The sequence below is a fragment of the Ceratina calcarata genome, unplaced genomic scaffold, assembly GCF_001652005.2.
Source record: "Ceratina calcarata isolate Rehan_Ccalc_2016 unplaced genomic scaffold, ASM165200v1 scaffold379.2, whole genome shotgun sequence".
NCBI classification, from domain to species: Eukaryota; Metazoa; Arthropoda; class Insecta; order Hymenoptera; family Apidae; genus Ceratina; species Ceratina calcarata.
Genome location: NW_017161115.1, coordinates 560391 through 585325, shown reverse-complemented (window position 1 = coordinate 585325; position 24935 = coordinate 560391). Strand labels below are relative to the sequence as shown.

The 24935-nt window shown below is 42.7% G+C and overlaps 2 protein-coding genes across 9 annotated transcripts in view; one reads left to right on the top strand and one right to left on the bottom strand.

Moving 5' to 3' along the window:
• The window catches only part of LOC108625896 (glutamate receptor ionotropic, kainate 2), a 107117-nt gene extending 98578 nt beyond the window's left edge, over positions 1-8539 (top strand). For 4 of the 6 annotated variants that reach the window (XM_026814340.1, XM_026814337.1, XM_018026226.2 and 1 more), the window contains 7 exons: positions 3225-3482; positions 4715-4912; positions 4994-5219; positions 5278-5442; positions 5793-5893; positions 6448-6732; positions 6951-8539. In XM_026814340.1, the coding sequence (XP_026670141.1) occupies positions 3225-3482; positions 4715-4912; positions 4994-5219; positions 5278-5442; positions 5793-5893; positions 6448-6732; positions 6951-7052 (1335 nt within the window). In that variant the 3' untranslated portion in view covers positions 7053-8539. Of the gene's footprint in view, positions 1-3224; positions 3483-4714; positions 4913-4993; positions 5220-5277; positions 5443-5792; positions 5894-6181; positions 6253-6447; positions 6733-6950 lie in introns of those variants that run through there. The other 2 variants (XM_026814339.1, XM_026814338.1) reach the window with 2 other exon arrangements.
• Positions 8540-8729: 190 nt separating this feature from the next.
• Sesn (Sestrin) overlaps positions 8730-24935 on the bottom strand; it is a 127183-nt gene continuing 110977 nt past the window's right edge. For all 3 annotated transcript variants that reach the window (XM_018026227.2, XM_026814342.1, XM_026814341.1), the window contains exons 7-12: positions 20133-20303; positions 16768-16950; positions 16448-16688; positions 15912-16177; positions 15112-15486; positions 8730-14616 (exon numbers count right to left, since the gene is read on the bottom strand). In XM_018026227.2, the coding sequence (XP_017881716.1) occupies positions 14530-14616; positions 15112-15486; positions 15912-16177; positions 16448-16688; positions 16768-16950; positions 20133-20303 (1323 nt within the window). In that variant the 3' untranslated portion in view covers positions 8730-14529. The remainder of the gene's footprint in view (positions 14617-15111; positions 15487-15911; positions 16178-16447; positions 16689-16767; positions 16951-20132; positions 20304-24935) is intronic.

Sequence of the window (24935 nt, the reverse complement as noted above, 5' to 3'; positions counted from 1 at the left end):
GTTTTTCTGTTTTTTGCCAATAACTTCCAAACGGATGGACGTAGGGGGACGTTTATAGGCTCATTTTGTAGGGGACGACGAGGTCTACAATATCTGCGTAAAAGCAATTCTGTACACGCACGCAATCAACTGTCGTAGTTACGAACTATCAGTCTCAAGCGATTAATCAAAGCTGAAAGGTCGGGGGAAATCGAATCGGTTTTTTGGAATCGAATAGCTGAACCGAATTATTCGCAGGCCATCACCTGTGAGCCGGTCTAATTAGCACGCGGCCGACACGTGGCGTGGTCAGTCACGGCAATTTCTCACGGCCGTTTCGACTCATTCCAATCTCGGTTTTATCGCGTCCATCTCCATATCATTACCATATTCCTCATTTCCGCGCCTGTCCTACATAAAAGTGACAAAGGCCTTGCATGCATTATAAAAGTTAAAATTGTGATTCACAAGTCTGTTGCTGCTTTAGTGTACATTAACACTAAATTGTCTCTTGTTGCCGAAATTTTATTTTAAAAAAACTTTATTCAAAACAATTTTTACATATATATATTCTGTCTTTAAAATACATTCTTCGCAGATTTTTTTATTACATTTAGCACAGACGTCCATCTATTTCTTTTGCATGATACTTGAATTTCATTCAAACTGGAATTTAAAGAAATAAAATAAAAAAAGAAGTAAAAGAAAAAACACATTATTACAAATTATGTGAATAATTTAAGAAATATGCAACGCCTATAATTAATATTCTTTATTAACTGAAATGGTGTACTGTTTTATTATAAAATTTATTATAAGAATTATAATTCTCGTATTATTATTATTACTATCTTCTGTAAGAAATAGACGTCTATTTTCGCGATAGACCTGTGTACTTTAATGCGACGTGAAGAATTCGCAAACTAGCGAAACAGGGTCGGCATCGTGCAGAAACAATAACGACAGCAATAATGACTATCGGCAGCTTGAAAATCGACAGACAAACGAGCGTCGTGTCGCATCGCGGCGCGGCTCCTAAATAAAATTTCCCGGACGAGACGATCGTGCTCCGTTCCTCGAGTTTCCACGTGTTTCCACGTTTCTATTTGCTGACTATCGATGAGAGAAAACTCGATCGGCCCGTTCGCGTACGGCCAAATTTAGAGAAGAGATCGCGCCAGTTTTGCTTGTTTCGTTCTTTCGACACTCTGGAAAATCGAGAGAGCCAACACTGCAATCATCGGGAGCTTGTCAACGGGGGAAAAGCGAAACAGGAGACAACACGTTTGTTAAAATTAAAACCAGAGGTAGAGAGAATGACTGTGATGTTTAAGTGATCATTTAAATCTCTCAGCTTGTTTCAAGGAACTAACGAAATTAATCTCTTGCCTTGTTAATTAATATTTCATCTCGGGTTTTCAGTTTGCCAACACGTTTGCCGCACGTTTCAACGAAGTGCATGTTGGCTCGCTTTTTCTCTTTGCCTCTGCAGGGTATAAATAAGGCGACATGCGTTGCTAAATCGTTTCACCATCAACGTAAATTACCAAGAAATTTTCTGCTCTTATAATGCACACGTATTCTACAAAATATAATATGTCAATAAAAACGAAATAATAAAAATGAATTTTGATTTACAAAAAAGAATTCGTTCAATAAATCTAATAAATCGAAACAATCAATTTTTCAATCACGTGATGGATTGTTTGAAATTATCTTATTGACTGGACCTTTGTAAATGATTGAGAAATCGAGTTTCTCAAGAACAAGAAAAAGAACGAAATCTCGTTTAAACTTCGGCCTCTGTTAAAAACTGGAACAACTGGAGCAATTTTGCACCGAGTGTCGAGACGCAATCAGCGTCCAACAAAGGAAGGGAGACACCGCTATGTAATTAGTGTAATGCGACCGCTTAATTGCAATCAACGCCAATCTAAGTGTCCTTTAATTATTCAATATCGTAATTGATCATCCTCAAACGATTCGCTCAATCTTGTAATCCTCTTTCAATCTCATTCAGCAATAAAGCTCCTGCTGTTGTTTTTACTATTATTACAGACGAGATACAAGTACAACTGTAATTCTACAGGCTTTAAAAAACAAGAGACACGATATAAATCGATCAGTAAGCCTGTTTCGTATATATAGATTCAATTAATCGATAGAAGAACGCGAGATAAAACGTGTACAAGTGTATGCTAGTAAATCTTTTTTGGAAGGAAACAGAAATCGCGTAGCGGAAGAATTTCACCGGTATCGAGCACTCGATTGCGCGGACGTCGTCGGATTTACGAGGGCCGGTCAAATGAGGCGGACCGGTAGCGTTGGAAAAACGGCAACGAATTTTCCATCGCTTGTCAACCACAGGGTCTCTGCATCGGTCATTTTTCATCCCACACGTTCCCCAGCTCTTTCGTTTATATCACGGGGACACTGAATTTTTAAACCGAAACAGAAACCTCTTTCCTAAACATTGGCAACCTTTCCTCGTCCCACTCGGAAAACAGAAGAAAATTTGCAACTTTTATCCGAGGAGGATCCAGAGCACGGATAGAATTCTTGCAGAGTTTGTTAGAAGAAACCGACGAGGGGGGCGAGATAAAATTCAAGCTGTCGTTAGTAGAATTAGAGCCGCGCTGAATTAAGAGATTATGAGCAGTTTTTATAGGAAAAAGTGTCGGGATGAAGATAGAAATTACAATCCTCGCAATTAGACAATTTCGTCGGATACGAATTGCGATTGTTTGAACTCCTACGCTGAAAAAGCAGGCAATCAGGAGAAAACGGTCTCGTACGAACGATCCGTAACGAGATTTCAGGATGATAAAACTTTATGTCGTTCGCCGGCACACTGCTTTGTAGTCTCGGCAGAGTCCGAGAGACAAGCGTATACCCGTGTCACGCTTTTCAATTTCGTGACGGGTTACGCGGAACGGCTGCAAGAATTTTCATGATAATGTGTCTTGATAATTAAGAGACTCCTTAATTGAATCACTGTTAATTTACTTGCAAAGTGCTTCACCCTAAAAGCAGAAGTCTGTTCGAGTCTACTGTAAGTCGTTTCTCAATGGAGATTCATAAAAGTTTAAACGAAATTCAAAAAATTTAATTAGAAGTTTAAACAATCCTTAACCGTAATTTCGACCATGTAAATCTTATTTTTCGCAAGAAGTTTCATTCTTTAAAAGATATTTGATTTAATTACATTTTTAAGTTAATGTTTGGGTATTGAAATTGTATTTAAGGTGCCGACGAGTCACCCAGCCAGGCTGTTCTCGTTCATGAATCCCTTGGCGATTCAGATTTGGCTGTACGTGCTGGCAGCGTATGTCCTCGTCTCGGTGATGATGTTCGTGGTCGCAAGGATCAGCCCGTACGAGTGGAACAATCCGCATCCCTGTCACGCGGGCTCCGAGCTCGTCGAGAATCAATTCTCCCTGGCCAACAGCTTTTGGTTCACCATCGGCACGTTGATGCAACAAGGCAGCGATCTCAATCCCAAGGTTTGTCACTGAAATCCTTTAAAACTAGAGGAATCTCTCTTGCATTTCACTGGTGTAATTCCAATATAAATTCATGAGCAATCTGAATGTCACAATTAATAATGCACGTCCTATTATCGAATATTTAATTTCATGAAAATTAATAATCCCAAATGTGTTTCATAATAATAATAATAATAATAATAATAATAATTAGGGAACCGTATTAATCGAATTAAAATGAATGAGATGATGAATTGATTAGAGGAAAAGACAGATTGTGTCACTATTCTATTTTCTCTTTCAATGCGCAAATCTATTTGTAAATAAATCAAGAGTTATGCCAGAATAATAATTCGGTATAATCAGCAGATGCAAATTAATTGATACCGTAGAAACATTGTGGACAAGCAGGCGAGGGAAACGCGAGTGAATTTATATCAGAGTCAGATATTCCGCAGCGAGAGGTCTATTTTGACAACATCCGGTTCCGGACAAAAACAGTCTCGCCGATAAATGTGGAATCGATGGCTGGAAAACATACGTGCCGGAATATCCGATATGTTTCCCCTGTCTTTCCTGTCGATTGCCCTGTGAAATAAAATTTCTGAATTATCGCTGACAAATTGTCGATATGATCCGACCACATTTTCGTAACATTGTTTTAATTCCTCTTCATGTAAAAATAACTGGTTTACTCTCATACATGTTTGTACTATTTTTTATAATTTGAGGACGTTGTCAAAATAGAAGAGTAAGAATTAAATCATTTTACTATAAATTTTAAATACTTGACGTGATCGTCTCAATACGATTAATTGCTTTTAAAAGAACACGTCGCATGAGCTGTTTCTTTTTTAACTTCTGGTAAACGCGAGCAGGTAATCGGTTAGAGTGAAAGACACCTGAAGATTGCAACTCCTCGTGGATCTTCGATTTGTTCGAGGGAGCTCGGAACGTCTCTCGATTAGCGGTGACACGGACCGATAGTGATCGGACCGTTTCATTAAATAGAGTGAACTAACCCCCAGCCTTTCCGTTTGTATCTTGGAAATTCCATTGGAGAGAATAATTGAATCTCTACCGAAATGTCTTTTACGCTGAAGTTCATTAATAGAAATTACCAAAATTTTAATAGAAATTAAAAAAATTCGGAAATCCTAAAAAATGTTTCATCGATAAATCGCATAAAATGTAGCACCGTTTAATTAGTTTAATAATTTGAGATGATCTTTTGACGCTCTGTTTATTAGGCGACCAGCACACGGATCGTCGGGGGTATATGGTGGTTCTTCACGCTTATCATTATCTCTTCTTACACGGCCAACTTGGCCGCGTTTCTCACTGTCGAACGAATGATAACGCCTATTGAGAACGCGGAGGACCTCGCCGGTCAAACTGATATCTCATACGGGACCCTGGACAGCGGTAGTACCATGACATTCTTCAGGGTAAATCCTCGATAACTGAAATTATACGGGCATACAATTACGAAATGCAATACGGGCATACAAATGCGAAACCCTTTAAAGGACTCGATGATCGAGACGTACAAGAAGATGTGGCGGTTCATGGAGAACAAGAAGCCATCCGTGTTCGTGCCGACATACGAGGAGGGGATCCAAAGGGTTCTTCAGGGCGATTACGCTTTCCTGATGGAGTCGACTATGCTCGACTACATCGTGCAGAGGGACTGCAATTTAACGCAGATCGGTGGACTCTTGGATAGCAAAGGATATGGCATTGCCACGCCTATGGGTACGATAGCGTGTTTCCTCCAGGTGTACGAGGATTAAATTTGTTATCCTGCTTACAGGCTCGCCTTGGCGTGATAAAATATCCTTGGCGATCCTGGAACTACAGGAGAAGGGAGAGATTCAGATATTGTACGACAAATGGTGGAAGAGTCCCGGTGATACTTGCATGAGGACTGAGAAGGGCAAGGAGAGCAAGGCCAATTCTTTGGGAGTTGATAATATAGGTAATTCATTCTCAGTTTCTCTCATACATAAATTCTCATAAAACGTGGAATTTTAAGATATAAAATGAATTATGAAAACAATTTTTAATATGAAGCATCAATTATTATTGCATTTATTAAATAAGATAATTAATTTCTAATAATTTTGAATGATATAAAATGAAGTATTACGCGCATCGTTGCTTTTCTGTTTCGATTTCTTACCCAGACTCTCCCTTCACGTGAGTCGCAGCTGAACCGAGCCTGCTCGGTCAGTGACAAATTCGATGAAACAGTGTCCTAACCGCGATTAGGACCGATGAGTAATTTTTACGTCTGCTTCAAACTGAATTTCTGGTGTTGCTTCGTAGGTGGTGTGTTCGTTGTGCTGCTCTGCGGCTTGGCGTTCGCCGTGCTGATCGCGATCTTCGAGTTCTGTTACAGTAACAGAAGGAGCATGCCAGCGGAACGGGTAAGTACCTGATCATGCATAAATCCCTCGCGCCGGAGATGAATAAAACGTGGCAAGAGGAGAAGTTTCGCTTCGCACACAAAGGTTTATGAGGTTGAAAAACCTCAGGTTTTCCTGATCGACGATTTTTCGCGGGTCGAGGAATAAATAAGGACTCGGAGACAGATCGTAGGAAAAGAGAGATTTTTTTCCAGGCGATCCCGCGCGATGCATGATGCTTAGGATTGCATAAATTTTTCTCACTTTTGTGTTACATTTTGTGGCCCGCCCGTGGATTTTTCCGCGAAGCAGCATGAACTCATCCTTCACTAAAGCATGCCGGTCGACTGCGAACGCACGAAGCTCAGTCGTGAACCAAGGTCCGTTCTTCTTTTCAAAACCCCATTTTTTTCTCACCCATTCTTGATTTAACTCAATTCATCAAATCTATTTTTTAATGTTTAACAATTTTCCGAACAATTATTATCGTGTAGCAAACACAGTGCTTCCTTGTAATTGCAAAAGCGATACTTCAGAATTAATTCTACTTGTGTCGGAACGGTGTTAAAACGTAGAGAGCTCCGGTATCGACGCCAGCGTCGGATCCCCTGCAAGGGATCTCGCAATCCGTGCAGCAGCAACAGCAACAGCCGCAACAGCAGGAGGAGCAGCAGCAAAATCAGCAACACCAGCACCATCAGGAGTCCCTGTGCTCCGAAATGGCGCGGGAATTGTGTCGCGCGTTGCGCTGCAATGCGTCGTCGCGGCGCCGACGCGCTTGCGAGAAATGCTCGACCCACGTGCTCGGCTACACGCCGGACAACCCTACTGCCACCCCCTTAAACGGGATGAGATCGCAGGTCAGCATTCCGACAATTCATAAATATTTATTAATTATTGTGTTTTATATAAATGCTTAATATTTTAATAATATTATATTAATTATTTGATATTCTATAAACGTTGCAATAATAGTAATATTAATTTATAATTTAATAATTCAATAATTTTAATATTAATGTACATTGTGTATTGACACTTCAATATATGTTATGCAAAATACATTTCTCTGTTACAGAGAAGCAGTCTGAGCGTTCCCACGGTCGAACTGCCGCAACACATCCACATGCATCATCACGGACCACCGCTGCCGCCGGGCCACGACTATGACGGGACTTAAAGCTCATGATCCGCTTTGCACTCTTTTTGTGATCACTATTTAGGGCCTAACGGGAGCTAGACAAGAACGAGGACGGAACGAGAGGATCCAGAAGAGGAGTAAATGAAGAAGAAAGTACAAAAACGCATCAAGTGGCACCGGACGGACCGAGATATCGACCAGTTTCATTTTCCTTTTTTCATCTTTAAATAGAGATCGAGGGTAGAATACCGCCGCGAGTGTCACACACATCGAGGATATCACCGAGAATGAGTAACTGCACAATTTCCTCCAAGCAAAATTTCCTATTTCAAAGAACGGGCTCAGTTCACTTTACTGATCCGAGCAGTAGAAGATGCACCGAGATTGTTCGCACACGTTCACACGGAGGGAGACAGCGGTGAGACGCGATCTCCTCGCGTCTCGGAACTTCTTCACCCGATTTCTCACTTCTATCGCGTAGAAATATCGAGGTATTCGTCACACGAAGCAACAGCCAGGGGAATCCGTGTCTCTACCGGCAAGCGATTAATCAGACCCGAGAAGAAAACATCGTGTTCCTCGAATTTTTCAAGACGGAGAAACGTGGAACGAGAGATGAAACGGCTGAGGCGAACACGCGAGCCTCGAGCACCTTTTAAAGGCTATTGGCTCGCACGACTAATCATCGACAGATTTCAGCGAAAAACGTGCCAGTGCTCGGGAGGGAAAAAGAAATGACACTTTCACGGGTTTTGTTCGAGTACCAGTAAAATGGTAAGTCACGGCAAGTGTTCAGTCGTAGAAATCGTGTGAACCAACCGGATCGAAGTTTATTTAATGAAAAGATTATGACGAGTCAGGAATTTTAAACTCTCAATTACACGGAATTTGGTTTATAATACGGGTGTTGTCCCTTCAAAAATTTGTCTAATCGTCAATTTGTACACATCGCCGCTTGTCACTTAAAAATAAAAGTTGCTGAGAATCAGAATCAGACGAGATTATGCAACTACGTAACTGCCAAATGTATTCCCTGTTTAGTTTCTTAAAAAAAATTCGATGTTTCCATAATGTCAAAAATTTCTTATAGTTTAAACGATAAATACTACTTGATTCTCAGTTTGGAAATCGCAAAATTAACATTTACAGAACGATTTCACGTTTCATATATCACATTTTATATAGTATAATTCTGACCGACGACCAAGATGATATTTAAGAGAAAGAAGAAAACGGATTACGACACGTTTGACGATATTTGCACATGTTTTGACACACTAGACTAGACTAGACTTTCGTGTAAAATACCGCGGCGGCACGCGCGAAAGTAGATCCCGTTTGTGAGTATTTTAAGATATTAAAAGAAAAAAAAAATACAGGAGGCGAGAGTAAAACTGTTTAGCGTTAAAACGAATGGCGAATGAAAAAAAAATGCGAGTACAACCAAGTAGACGTTTGGTGTCATTTCACGTGTGTATAATGCAGATTAGAATGGCGAAATAAACTATAAAACGTGACGACGGACAGGAGTGTTCTTTTCTTCGCACCTCAGTACCTTTTTCTAATAATTACTAACTAATTAATCCACTAGAAAAATGATCGATATAGCTGTACTATCTATGGAACAAATACATTTTCTGCCAAGTACAATAAAATTGAATAATCGTTAAAATTATAGGACAGGTTTTACTTAAACTAGGAATAGAGACTCGGGTGTGCTTTGCCAAGACATTTTTTATATAACATCATTTATTAAGGGATAAAATAAATGACAAATAACATATCGCTTATATGAAACTATAACATTTCTTAGTGTTCATTCGTTATGATATAAAAGAAATCACATCACATACGACCCTTCGCGTAAACGCATCCGCGACCAGCGTCAGCTCGAATCCGCTCGCGGCGAGTACACGCCGAAGACGAATCACTCGCGCTCACCGTTCCTCGAAGCTTCGTTTTCAAAAAGTCACAATGAAAATGATCACAGCACGCTTTGCGTTCAAGGAAAAGAGGAATCCTTTAATTAGTCCTCGAAGAGGATGATGACTCACGCCGCGGCCCATGATAAGACTAGGCATTAACCGCGTCGCTTAATCGAATCAACATGACCGAGGTGTTTCAGGCGGAGTCACGACGAAAGGAATTCCACGATTCCAGAGGATGGGATAAAAATCTGAAGCCGTAAGTAAAGATAACAAAAGCATAAGCGAAGAATCGAAAGCACGAGTACAGATATAAACGTATAAAAAAAAAATAAGGGAAAAGTGGATCGCGAGTGGTCCTTGAGCGGATTTGAGCTGATGCGTACGCGTGCCTACTTCTCCTGACATACAATAATTAATAATATAATCGACTTAATCCATTCGGAAGGGTCTAGTCAAATCACTTGTAATTATCACACGATCATACTCGACGCGGTGGCATGTAAATGTTTTTTTTTTTTTCTTAATTTCTTTTTTTTCCACTTCTTCCATTACTTCTTTATGAAGTTCTTTACTTTTTCTGCTGTAATAATATGTTTGTTTGTTTGTTTCTTCTTACGATTTTTCGGAGGTGGCTCGAGCCCGCGACCCGAACACGTCGTTTCTTACAAGTTAAACGTTCACGGTTTGTCTGTATATGTATAAATGTGTAACGGGTCTGCATACGTGAGCCCGTCGCTGTTGAAATTGAAAAATGAGACAATGAATACGATGAGGCTCCAGCCAGGAGGCAAGGAGACATCGCGTGTCTTATGCGCGGGACAAATGCCTCGTTCTTTCTCTCGATTACACTCCGGGTCTTTTTTCGTCTCTCGTCCAACTCAATATATCCACCCTTGCTTTAAATATCGAGGCGTCCAAGTCTCGTTGTCCTGACGCATCACGCTGAAGCAACCATGACTACAAAAACGACGAATTTCGTTCCCGGTTAGTGAAATACTTAAAGCACATCAGGAGACTTAAAAATAAATTAAATTAAATTATATTATATTCATTAATCATTTAAAAATAATAATGGTTGCGCCAGCGTAGAATCGCACGGTTCACATCGATTAAAGAACGAAGATTAAAATAAAAGAAGACTGAACCTCGCGTCAGGAGGACGGGCGCGAAGGTAGAAAAACAATAATAATTATCATCGCCCAACTTTCTCTCCCTTTCTCCGTTTCTCGGTAATCAGCAATTTTCTCTTTCTCTCGGAATCTAACAAGCCTCGCGTTCATTTATTATCCCGCTACTCGTTTTCAGCCCGACTACTATAATGCTTATTTAATTTATGAGATCAGTCCGGGCGTCGACTCACGCCGCGAACACCGCAACTCCCTTTTCCCACCCTCTTACCACGTTCACCCTCCCCCCCGCCCAAAACCCGGACGTACCCCCGCGACATTCTCTCGCTCTGCGATCCAGTGAAGCGTCAAGAAATCGACCGTTATGAGGAAGAGAGAAAGAGGAAAGAAGAAGAGAAAGAGAGATGCAGAGAGATGGGGATGAGAGGGTAGTTTCCCTCTTTTCGAATTGTCTCGACTGAACGACGGAGAGTTCAAGTACCCTTCGGTTGAATCTAGATCAGGAACGATTTCGATGCGACGATGATAAAATGACGTATAAAAAGTTTGACAATGTGTCGAATATAATGACGGTTGAGCCTCGATAGCGAAAGAAGTCTCTTTGGTCGTAGAGTCGTCTTCTTTAACCGTTTACACGCCGAGTGCGACGCGTCGGATTCGAAACATTAAATATATTTATTTATACAATATATATATATATATAATATATATATATAATATATATAGGTACGCGTTAAATAATTTCTTCTTTATAAACTACGTTAAATATCGTTCTGTTTTGTTTTTTTTTTCTTTCGGACAAACGCACGGACATCCACTTAAATACAAACGCGACACTCGGAACCGTTTTTATTTATTTCTGAAACGTGTGGAACGCGCGGAACCGAGAAGGAGAGAAAGAACGGTCAGCGTTCTGATTTGATCCGGCCCTGTAAACGGTTAATCCCATTTCTGTGTGAATGTACCGAGTGTGTTCGTTAGGTACAAAAAAGGAGAGCAATCGAAGATGATAGAGAAATACAAAACGTCGAGACGAGTTGGAAAAGAAGATAGAAAAAAATGAGAGAGAAAGAGAGAGAGAGAAAAGATAGTTGAAGAAACATAGAATACTGTGGCTCGCATGTGTGACATTCCCCGCATGTCACCCCGCATTTTCAAATCAAATCTATTTGGTTCTTTGAACGATCATCATCAAAAATCCCTGATACAATTTATGCACTCAGGGAACAATTTCCAAGTTCCACTTCATACTTAGAATTTCAATAAACTGAGCATGATTTTTTATAACAATCAAAGAACTGTCGAAAGGAATAAAATAATTCGTACAGGAATTCTTCGAAGATTTTAAAGAAGAAATGAAGAAGAAAGGCGGCAGGCAAGGCCCAAAAATCTGATCCCTGTCCACGGCTAGGATCGCGCTGAGAGCGATCGACGATCGCGAGACTCGCCCTGAATAAAACTCTTCGAAGTGATATGTGTGGACGCCGTTAAACGTCACTGTTGGTCAAAAAATCTGTGTATACATGTGTTATGTTCCTCTGTGTGTGTTTGTGTATGTGTGTGCTTGTTCGCTGCTTCAATCGTAATTGATTAATCTGTTGATTCGTCAGATGCTTGCTCGGCTTCTCTCGGTCGCGAATCGACGGTCTACGAGTTTGAGAAAAAACATGTTACATCGCTCGAGCTTGTATGCAACTGCTTGCGAGCGAGAGAAGCGGGCGACGATTTTTCCATGAAGCGCGTACACGGCTAAATACGATTAATTCCAGAGCGCGCATATACTCAGTTACATAATAAAGAGACACCGTCAGTTACAAACGCTACAACGTACACTCCCGATTTTTGTCTGCCCTCCCTCTGCGCTCGTGTACTTATGTTAATATATCGATGATACACCACGCGCTTCCTTCCACGTTCGCCGTAAAACTGTTACAGATGTTTCAATTTTCATACGTACTCACGCGTACATACAAACGTATATATATATATATATAATATATATCAACCCATCATTTTGTTTCTCATCTTGATAATGCGTATATGCGCTATACATCTATTATATATATAATATACATATATATAATATGCGATCACAGACGCGTGTAATTCGCGCGTATAGAGTTTGCACATTTCCTTTCTCGTCTTCCGTCCACTCTTCATTTTTGTGCCACACATTCTCTCACTCTCTCCCGTCTACCTTAACGACTTAATATTGGATTTGATTTGTTTAAACAGCCTCTCTCTGTTCTCCGCCCGCACCTCTTCATGCTCGTCTCGCTCGCGCGCGTACTGCTGCCAACCGTTTGGTCAGAAGGGGCGAACAACCATTTCCTCGCTGTCTCTATCTTTCCTTGAACTGGTAATCGCCGAAGTAAAGAACGCTACGCGAAAGGCATTGAAATTTCGTTGATGAAATATCGAATAAGTTTGTGTGGATTCTCCGTTCGCCCCTTCGTTTGGTCCTTGCCCACTTCGTTCCTTTCCTTATTTTCTCAGGATTCAATTTCACTCGCGGACGCTGCACTATTAATATCAAAAGAATCGTTTAAGCTCTGGTTTTCGGAACAGACAATTGCTTACACGACTTTCGTTGCAGCGCGCGCGATACTTTCCGTCACTTTTGTCATCCCACTCTCTCTCTCTCTCTCTCTCTCTCTCTCTGTTCTTGTTCGATCGATGAAAGAAACGCGCCGTGTCGCGTACCATTATTTCTTATTATCGTTAATAATAATCCGGGTTGGTGACAATAACGCCATGTGATCCACCGTAATTAAACACAGCCGACAGGCATTGCTCGTCTCTGCGCGCGGGCGCTCGCAGAATCGGTGCGACAGCGCGCGTGCAGATCGTCCTATGACCTATTATTCTTAAAGACTCCATTCCTCGACACACATGGATACGACGAAAACGAAGGTACACTTTTTTGTCATTTTTTTCTTCTTTTTTTGCTTGCTTGTATGTTTATATTACACAGTTCTCACGTTATACGATAGCCAGTGAAATAAACGGAGTTTTAAAACGTGTATAATATGTACAACGCGGGATCGCAAATCCAATTTCTTTCTCTCTTCCAATGTTTTCCGTTTCATCTTTCTACTTCCATCAATGCATTCCCTATGCCATCTCTGCTCGTGACAAAAACGGTACAGGAAATGTTACGAAATCGAACCGTCTCAATGACTTGGTTATCGCGGGTTCAAAGATTTCTTAATTTACCCTTAAGATTATTTGCGGCGTCGTAAAATCGTCCTGGCGATTACGCCAATGGTTAACGCGAGCAGTTGTCGATTCGCGAGAAAAACGGACGACCGACGGTTTCCCCTGCGTCCGGAAAGAAACTTGCTCATCTATCTTTCTCTCTCCATCTCATCGAACGCGCTTATGGCTAATAAAAAATACAAAAACGAGTGGAACTAAAAAATAAACGAAACGCGGTCAAAGTGCAATACGAGTGAAACATTTTGTCGCCAACGATCGTCGCGCGTAATAAAATCTCAAAAGCGGGGACAAACTGTTAGAAATTTCCAACTCTATACCAGAAAGGCTGAACGCGATACGATTGGGTATTACAAAGAAGGGGCAAGCTTCAACAGATCTGAAACGTTAACGAGAAAAAAAACGCGCGAATAACAAGTCTACTACACAATATATCCTCACGAACGTAGAAAAATACGAGTGTCTATATACAAAAACAACCGATAAACCTTTTTCTCTCTCGCTGTCTCCTTTTCTATCTCTTTCTCTCTCCCTGCCTCCTCGTCTGTTTCTCCTCTTCTCCCACTACGGGTGTCCACAGAATTACCACAAGCAAAACCGATCGGAAAAAGCGAAACGCCCTCGGCACAGCGATTCGCGCAGCGGAAACGATTGCCGCGTGTCAAATACAAAAGGATTGGCCTCGGTGCCAGATCAACAATTCACTCTCGACTGGAGGATCATTTATCCATTTTTTCTTTTTGTTTTTTTGCAACACTAACCCAAATTTTTCTTTCTTTCCTCTCTTCTATTCTCGCGCTTCGATACTCCTTCTCTTCATTTCTCGGCTCGGTACTCATCAAAGAAATCTCCGTCGCTCAGTTCAGCGTTACAAGCAAACGGCGGACAACTTGCAGATAAATGTATCAAGACAGTCAAACTTCTCTGATTACGTTTTTCTTCCTACCGTGTGTATGTCTCCTTTCTTTTTTTTTTCATCTGTGTCACTGTGTGTGTGTGCTCGTGGGTGGATGGATGGATGGTGTTGGTATCAAGATGCCTTGTTATAATCGTGTAATATACTGCGCGAAGAGAATCGTTGTCACGTCCGCTCGTTCCTTTCTTTGTTTTTCTGTCCTCGCGCGGAGACGCCTCGCTGCGAAATTATCTGCCGCGGCGCGTGAGTTGACACTTCGATAGAAAATGAAATCGGCGACAAACTGACGGACAGCGAAGTAGACGAAGGAGCGGTGACGGTCAATTCGCTTAGGTCATGTATCGCATCACCGCGCGGAGCGCGTACAGCAGTTCGGCTTGCATGCGCGCCTCCAAGATCATCAAATTCACGTGCACCTGAAAACAAAATACAATAACAATTAAGAAAAGGCCGATATAATAATAAATGGCAATTTTAAATAAAACGAGAGTATTAAATCTTTTATATTTGGAATATGATCTATCGTATTCTGGATGTACGGAAACTAAATATTTTCCACAGGAATTAGAATTGCACTTTTTAATCGCTGCATTTATAATTTCCGAAAGCTTGTATCTTAAAACCGTAGCACGTAAAATCGAAATGAGTGCGTTAACCGGACGAGTGCAAATAGGATTACGCATAATCTGCTTACGTACACTCGTGCCAGTTCAAAAATCGACGAACAGAGGGACGAAACAAGCTATTCGGAAAAACGAGAAATGCATAACAAAAATATGATTTGACAATTTTGCCATTTGACTAAAGACGAAACGCACAGATATTATAATTTAGAAAAGAAATTCCTATTTCATTTTCGAGGTCGACGTTGAAACCTGTTATTAAAAATCGGTGGAATACGAAATACGAACCTTTTCGCTGTGCTTGAACTCTCTCATCACGCGATCGTAGTCCCTCTTCGTGACGCGCTCGGGATAGCAGACGGCGCTCTTGATGAACGTCTTCAGGCTGCGCTCGAGGAGCTGGTTCACCTCGTTGTAGTCGTAGTCATCGTGCCTGATTCCGAACATGCACTGTATGTAGTTCCAGATCGCCCGTCTGAATCGCGACGTGTCCACCTTGTTGTGGGTGCCCATCGTCCAATAGGTGAGATTGTACGCGGTCTTGAACTTGTCGTCGAGCAGGTTGCCGACGTCGTTGTAGAGTCGGTTCACCAGCGAGTAGCCGTGATCGTCCCACGAGTAATCTTGCACGCGGAACGTCGGTATGTCGTTCAGCTGACCGCGCTGGAAAAATTAGAGACGACGGGGACGGTCAGACGATTTGCATAGGACGCTGTCCAACCAGACGGTGGAAACGATGACGATCCTGTTTTCCGGTTTTAAAACTGAAGCTACTCCATTCGAGGGAGACACACACGTGTCGGCCGCTCGTAAATATTCATGGTATTGGGAATAGGAACGGTAATCGAATCGACGAAACTTAAATATTCATCGCGTCGCCTTGAAAAGTTACTTTCGAATCGTGAATATAACGCGCGGACGGTAATTCGATTGTGTACGAAACTGGAAACGCTGCTTTTAACCCGTTGGATCGATTCCAATCTGTTGTCGAATCAATCTTAAAACGTCTAAGGCAATATATGATTTTTTTTTTACTACTATCGTTACGGTGTTCAATAATTCTCAACAATTTCAAGACGGACACTCACCTTGGCGAAGTCCTGGTAGATGAAGGTGGGGTCCTCGATGAAGTGGCCAATATCGGAATCGAGCACTGAACTGCTCCTCTGGGGCGCCGCGGCCAGCTCGGCGGACTGCGTTTCCACGGTCTCGAATCTTTTCGACAGCTCCTCTTGCGTGATCTGATACGACTCGGACTTCTCTGAGAGCCTTTTCATACGTTCCATCAGCGCCTCGACGCCGACCTCCTGCTCGCCCACTATGCTCGGCGAGGACGGCGGCGACGGCATGTTTTCTACGCAAACATATTTCTCGCTATTGCCATGCATTTTAACTTAAGCTTCAATTACGAAACGATGAAACAAGCACATTGCAGATTTCATGCATTTATAATTCATGAAAAATTATACAAGAAATGCAATATGAGAATAACTTATAACGTTCGAGGAGGAAAAGATTTCTATTTACATTTCTTTTTCCCAGATTGATATTTTATAAGTAAAATCTTGAGCAAAAAGTAGTTTGTTTTTTCACATTAAAAGGAAGGTGATAAGTTGTTTCTTACCAGTCTTGCCATCGCCATTGGGAATCTTCTTGGGACTACTGGAAAGCTTGTCTTTGGCAGTTGGTACTTTATTGCTATTGTCCTGGACGTTCTCTTTGTAATGGTGCCCAGTCACGTTGTCCAGCTCCTCGTTGATCCCGCAGGAAAAGACGAACGAAGATAGGGAGTGGAAGTGGGCCAAAAGAACTATCGCGTGGACGACCTCGGCCAGGGACCAACTATCCGCGCCTTTGGTCAGTTTCTGTGAACCCGAACAAACGTCCAGTTTTACATTCGCCTTCCAATTAAAATTGTCAATCGACTGGAACAAGAATGCTCACCTCTATGTGCGTTTTGTTCAGCAACCACGGTCGATGAGCTAAAATCTTGTTGATCTCATAGAGATCTTGTAGTTTTCCCGGGATCGACTTCAAACCTTGAAGCCAAGACGGATCACCGCCTTGAAGAAGGAACTCTCCCTTCTGTAGGTTTATTAAATAGCTGCACTGATGCCTGCCAGCGGCCTGGAAAAGACAAACACACACAAACATTAAAAAAAGTACAGATGATTGAAAATTGAGCTGTTTTTCAATTCTTACAAACGATTGTTAAATTATAAGACAATTTTCTTAATAGCCAATTAACTTGCTATCTACTGTTTCCCGTGTAAAATCATACGAGCCCTAAAGGAGAAAGCCCTTCGACTAAAGGGAGACTGTAAAGCAAAGTCCCAGGCAAACTACCGTGTCAGCCGGCTAACTTCAAAAGAGACTACGCAAAGAAAGAGTCCTCGAGACGGGGAATGGGACAGAGACGGGATCAAACGGAAAGGAAGAAGTGGCGGAAAAGAATGAAGAAGCGGCTCGTCGAAGAGGGTCGAGGGAGAGAAGCGACAAATTGCCGGCGACGCGACGCGCGACGTATCGAGGCGCGAAATTGGGCGGGAGTAGTGTATCGATCGTGTGCGTTCTACTGTAGAGACTACGGACCCTTGGACATAATGTAAAGGTAGAGAGGACCGAGATAGGAAAGCCAAACAGCGACGTGCTTGCCAGACTCGACGGGGAAGATACGCGAAAACTGTATGACACTTCACTGAGGGGATAGGACTCGGTAAAAATCGCTGCTCTTTCATGAAACCTCTTTTTATACAATTATACTAACAATACGATTGATCGAAAGAAAGAACGGAATTACAGTATTGAAAATAACAAACGATTAGGGCAAATGGAATGACAAAATAATGAACGATGGATACGGGGGAAAAGGGTTAATACAGCAGCGAGGAGAATAATGTGATTTGATACGATCAGTGTTTCCTCTTTTGCCGGTTTGTTTTGCACGCTGAAATTACATCAGAAATTCAAATGGCCGGCAGCGGGAGAGTGACGGCGACGTCGACGAATAGGTAGACGAACGTCGACGGAGGTGGAAGGAGGAGATGATGAAGCGCGTAAACAAGACAAGTGTTTACTACCCGGATCCCGTCGGATCGATCGTCCGCGGGAGTGATAAGAGATACTCGCAAACATCGTGACTGATTCGCGGCCGCATCCCTTGGAAATTAATAACGAGTGACAAACGTCGGATGGCAAGCAATGCCAGGCTGTGTTTTTCCTAAAGTACGCTTCGAGAAGTGGTCCACTCGAGCGACCAGAAGCACTACTCTCCTGTCTTTGGACGGTTAGGGAAAATGTTTCAGAGTGTTTTCCACCCTCGGGCGATAAACTCCTCTCGAGGATTGATGTGACGTTCTGGGAAACGAGTGATAATTCTCGCGAAGCGTGAGATAATTCGAAATTCTGAAGCAGCCACGTGTGCAGGTGACGAGCCGCGTTAACGTCAACCGAATTCTTTGCCCAAAAGCTCGCGGAGAACGAAAAGAACTGGCTAGGTTCGAGTGTACTGATGTTTTTATGGTTCTCGCATCGAGACTGGCGAATCTCAGGTAAAATGTTTACCGGTAGGAAAGCTGTTTTTCAGATATCTTATCGCGTTATCGTGCCACCCGGCAATCGCTCTTATACCCGACCCGCTCCCCAACCTTCCTCCCCCACGCTTTTAACAATTCTCGTCGTTCTCTAGATCTCTTCTAACCAAAGCAACGTCGACTCTTATCGCCGCTCCGATAAAGTGTTTTCGGGCTGATCGTGCCGAGCGACGATATTTTCGTCTAGCCTGCCAGCCTTATCACGTCAGCCTGATTGGATCTCGCATACACTTTCGACGCATCTCGGAGCAACCATAATTGGAATAAGTATTCCTAATTACGAAAGAGAATCTGATCTTCATTCGATTTAACACATTTAATCGCTAGCTTCTCCTGTTTTTTCTTAATTTTTTTTTAATTGAAAAATTATGTATTGCATTCTTTCGTTCAGCTGCTATCACTGACAAGGAAGTCGCAGCCTCGATACGATATCCTGTTTACGAGTCGTTTAATCAACTGACCCAAATTCAACTCGCTTTTACATTAAATTGGCTTGGCTGTTTCCTCGTTAAACTGGAACCTTTTATAAAATAATCTCGCTATGGTAATGCAGCTGGACGGACACCGCGCACTCTATTCTTCAGGAAACGGCCAGTTTCAACCGGCTACGAGAGCGTAACGTTATGAAACCCATTGCACTTAGTCGGTTTCTTGATAATCTTTGGCCCAACGACCCGCGACTTGAGGGACGGACTACGAGAAGACACACGAGGTGATAATCGCATTCGGAGTTTATTACGAGTCCGCGAAAAGTCAACACGTGCCGAACGTGTTTTCCATGTAGCAACTGAAAAAAAGAGTGCAGTGACTCACACGATCAATCGACTACCTATAAACCCGTTAACTTCGATTAGGAATTACAAATTCGAGTTTCACTGCGTATGCAGATTATAACAGAAACGTTTTATCAATTTATTTTGTATAACGCTGAAACTTGCCACGTTAATGAATCATAGCGAGAACGAAGCCGCGAGGCTGTAACACGTTTCCACGCTATCGCGGTACAAATTAATCAGTATGCATGCAAATGCTACAATGATATCTTTTCGTAGCCAGCGTGTTTAGATTTCTGCACGCGCGCCTCTCGTAATCGACAATAATAGAATAAAAAGTACACAGACTGACGCCGTCGACTGACGTTAATAACACGCGGACTGTGCGCCTCGTACGCCTGATAAATAATAAGAGAGCGACGCTCGGAATTCGATTTCGCGAGCTCTCGATTCATCGTCGTCCGCGGCGGATCTCATAATGAAGATTCTTATGTCACCCGGGCGGTTGTTTCAGAATTCGTTATTAAAAAAACTGATTTTCCCACCGTTGATCCCGTTAGCATTAAACCGTGCGCTCGAGCCGGGCTAATAGTTTATGTAATAACGCAGAGTTCTATTTTTCTTTTTTTTCTTCCTTCTCTCTTTGCCTTCTAGCCACGGTCTTACGCAATCAGTTTCAGCGATCTTCTCGCGTTTTAAAACATTTATTCTCGGCGCGCGCGATCGCACCGTTAATGCCACGCAGCCCGGCGCTTTCGAATCAGCGACCATTTTTTAATACTTAATCGTACTTTCGCTCCAGCGAATAAAACTCCCGCGCACACAGCCAGACACACGTTCCACAGTTTCCTGTAGGCCGCGTTATCGCCGACGCGGAAAAACTTGCCGCTGTTACGGCGAATTAGATAAAGTAGGAAAAGCTCCGATAGGATGGAGCACTCACCATAATGGCGATCAGATGCCTGTAGTCGTAAGGAAGCGGTCCGTCGCCTCTGAGGATGAAATGTTGGGTACGGAGGAAATGTTCCAGGTATGTCGGGTGCGAGGCCATCACCCTGGAGACATGATCCAGCCTGTTGTTCTGGAGGAACGCATCCATCAACAGAATGTGAGTCTGGAAGCAGAAAACACGAGCCGGTTAGGCGACTGATAAGCGGCAGGATAAACAAATTAAAATGCATTACGAATAAATTCAGATTTTTACCGGGCAATTATAGTTTTCTCTGATCAGCTGGTAAACAGGGCAATTAAAATTTAAATGTATGTACATATGAGTAAATATAATCGTTTTCAGTTAATCGTCTCTAACAGTATAACATTGCACTTGCTTAGGCAATGAAATAATGTTTTGTCATCCGATTACATACTTGTGCATTATTTATCAGCGAAACGGCTGACGATTCTGTGTTATCAACTGGCAGATCACTGAAATCATAAACACGAATCACGTGAACGGCGACGGACGTAACACGCGTAAACGTTCGCATAATCGCGTTGATGGCACGACCGGCGGCCCGGAACAGGAAGACTGGGTCACTCGGTATAGCGCGGAATCAGGTGTAAGGCGTCGCGTCGCCGAGACAAACGCGAGACGCGGTGCGATCCCGTCGACGGTGGTATCGCTGGTGTAACCGCCACCTCGCACGGGCGATCGTATAACGCTGTACGGTGTGAAAAACAAGAGAAACTGATAGACTGCACTCGTTTCTTGAAACGCACGCAGCCTCTAAACTTAGACCCTACACTCCCTGCCAAGATTCCCTGTCGACGAGATTTTAGTACAGCTGCGTAACGCGTTCCTCTTTTTTCGGTTACAAGCTAGTGGTTACAACCGCGGTGACACGCATGGGAAACTGCGTACAGGAAGCTCTTGCCTAAACACTTTTTTGACACTCCGGGCGCGAAATTCGGTTTCTCGTGCATGTTTAGCGGGCGCAAAATAGCACATTCACGCCCTAGGGCGGAAAAGACGGAAAATGATATAATTACAACTTCGATGGCTTTTGTTATCGATTAATTTCTCGCCCGGCGTGTCAAAAAATAGTATGTGCACCACGGGCGCAAAGGGCATTCTGTCACTCGTGTGAATTTGTCGCCCTCGCTTCGCTCGGGCAAAATTCACACTCGTGCCAGTGCTAGAATGCCCTATTTTGCGCCCTAGGTACACAATGTACTATTTCAACCCTACCGAACGAGCTCCAGGATTAGACAGATTTAATTCATCGACTCCAGACGCGCGCACAATAGAATCCTTCGAATCGTATCGATTGTTTTTCACAGAGAGGCGAGTCGAGGTAAAAGCAAGTCGGCATTCAGAAACGGCCGGCGCCTAGCCAGTACGAGCACGATATATTAATGCGAACAGTTACCGACCTTCTGGCGGGTCGACGAACCCCACGTACGTACAAATTAAACGGAAAACGCATTTCACCGGGGGCTTTCGCCGATGAGAGGAATATCAATCTCGAATCCCCCCCCCCGTGGGCGTCGGTCACCGAACGAAAATATCGGAGGAACGGTACGACGGAGCCCCGTGGCGAATATTAACTACGCTAAGGAAGAAATATCATTCTAATATACGCAGCTAATAAAATCTGTTCGATGCGTGTAAACTGAGCCATTATACAATTCACACCCACGTAGCCAGTGTATGATTGTTAAAATGCAAACTAATATCACATTCCTTCATGTTGATATAACGAAATTCATTTCTACTACGCTTTACCATCGATACATAATTAATAAAGTGAAATGACTCATTCCTCGTATGAGAAATGGAAACTAATCATTGTTTTCACAGCTGTGACGTACAATGCATTGTTAAATTCATCGATTGCTGTTCTCGTCTCTTGTTTCCCTTTAAATAAAATTTCCAAATCCTTCAATCCTGTTTATTACTGGTTCCACATGTTAAACAGTATAAATACGAGCAAAGTATGATAACTGAAGGACTCTGTTCTGGCCTAATGCTTATCAGAGGAGAACGTTTCGTATGCATTTACATTTATTATTTGCACTGGGTGCACAGATAAGTTTAATCACTTAATGATTTTGATAACGGACTAACAATTGATTTTACAGTAACGATGTAGGACATATCAATATGGGAATATTCTTACTCATAGAGATCGTAAATGATTTCTCAGTATTTGATAACTACCGCGAAATTGGGGTCACCGGTTATCTTCGTCGACGATCTCTCGTTTTTAATCGTCGATCTAGCAACGATCCTCACACTGGCGATCAATCATACGAGAAACGAGGGTTCGGTACGAACGCGGGTAGCGAATAACGATAACGATCCGAGGAGGTCCAGGTCCGTTACGAAACGCGAATCGAATCGAATCAACGTGGCCACGGTTCACGTGTTCGCGTCACGAGGCACGATAGAGGGAAATTATCCAAACGTGGACTCTATTACGCGAGTGTTTGTCTAGCCGGTCGTTACTCCTTGCCGGAAATAACAGAGTACCGTGTGCGCACGAACCTTCTCGCTCGGTGAATGGGCATAATTGAAATCCAATCGGAACTGGCACTTGCAAAACACGTTTAGATTCACCCGAGTGTGGGTGCACCGGTGAGAGACGGTGCACACAGTACGCGATACTCTGAGGAACGATGAGTTTCGTCGATTGATTTATAACGAAAGTAACATAAAACCGAACGATAAGAAATATTAGTCATCGATGTTCCAACAGTCCTTAAACCACGATGAAACGAGTCGCTTATCGAGATGTATTAATATTCTCAATCTCCCAATGCGGTCTCATCGAAAACTGATAACGTGCATTTCAGGTTTCAACAGTTCATTTACTGAAATGTTAAATGTCGAAGATTTTATCTTTTCATTATTCTCTTTATAATGATAGGCTTATTGACGACACCTAAGCTCGTTCAACGATAGACAAGGATCGAAGGTGATCATCTGCCGAAAATCGAAAATAACCCGGCCGCATCATCAACGGCGAACGCCGTTACTCAATTAACCCGTACGCGGGATTTGGCAAGGTATCGGATCGTCTCGGAAGCCCTCGAGAGCTCGCACGCGAAACAAGGGAAGAGTGAGGGGATTAGGGGGGAAGGGGTAGCAGTAGGGTGAGAGGGAAATACAGCCTGCTATCTTCCGAGAACTCTTTTTCTTTTGGCAGAAGCCCCTGGCATCATGCCCACGCACAAACTCCCTGAGACTTGGTGGCGAGCCTCTCTTCGCGCTCGCGTGTGCTCCTCTCCCCCGGCTTTTGTACGTCCCTCACCGTCCGCCGCCCCCCCCCCTCACCCCTCGCAGTTTCTTACACCCTTTCCACGAAGTCATATGGAATTTTCCCTACCGACGAGCAAGAAACACCCTGCAGCTCGTTTCTTGCCACGCAAACGATATATTTTTGATCCACGCTTTTTCGCCGGCTCTATACGCGAACGGTCTAATGGTATTTTAACGATAGTTTAATAATATTTTCGTCGGCTCGTTAATCGGCGTTCTAGCCTGAACGATTTTCAATTTAGTAGACCTCCCGAAACGGCTCTGTTTTCCTTTTATTTCGTCCTAATTGCTGACCGGGTTTCAAAGCTGATTGTGAAGCTACGAGTGGAGGTACCATTAAGCTGCAGGCGACAGTTATCAAAACTTTCGAAAATTCTGATATAATGCCTCTACTATTTCTGTGTAAACGCTCTCTCGCTGGGCACGAATGGGTTCCCTCGACAATCTGAAAGTAACTAATGATCCTGTGGGTCCCTTATCGTAAACCTAAATGCGACCCAAATGGATCTTCCTAATGATCACATATTTTCTTATTTCCTCTCATAAGTTCAATTTCTATTTTGTGAAACGCTTGAGAATCGTCTTCAAATACTACAACTTTACGTGTAACCGTCGGACAGACGCGGCTGCAATCGTACGGGCAAGGAATATGCGATTAAATCAGTTATTTATGGTAAGAGAGAAGACTGTTGGTTATTGTAAAAATCGTTTAGAATTCGAATCGCGTACGCGATTGAAACGAAAGCACATTAGACTCGGCACGCAAATAGGCGGGGTCAAATGCGCGACATAAATAGCGATGCAGTGATCGACGATATGCAAGCGAGCCTCTAATTATAATCGCGAGAGACCGGTCTTGCTTCCGTGGCTCACGCCTTTCAGGGAAAATCGCAATACTGTTTCTAAGCACGCACCGAATTCAACTCCGTCCGTCTCCGTTTGCCGCTGCAAACTTCTTTCTCGCGCCTGACTAACAAATGAAGCAAACCATGGAAGCGTTTAGTTCGGAATAAAAAAAAAATATATTTGCTGTTAGAATTTCGTAAGAAATATAATTAGACATCAAGGACTGTGTTATCTGAAATATTTTTGTGGGAATATTTTCAACTATGAGATCTGCAAGCTGTTTGATTAAATAAGAAGTAATTTCCATAAAAACTGTGAAATGACATTAGGTTGCCCTCGGACGCGCAACGAGAAGATTTCAGTTTGTGGAGTGGTAAAATTAACGTCGCGTTGCGAAACGTGGAGCATCGAACTACTGGCTTATCTGCCACAGACGTTCCTTCGCGATTTTATTATAAAATCACAGAAAAATCTAATTTGAAATAATAATATGTTACAATCATTGCGCGTGCGTGTGAGCATTAGGAATGCGAAGATTCGGTATAATGTACGCACAGGTAGATCAGTCAGTAAGAATGAGAGATAGATAGAGTGTGGTAGTTAAGAGTCACGGCGAGATATAGCGAGCGAGAGAATAAT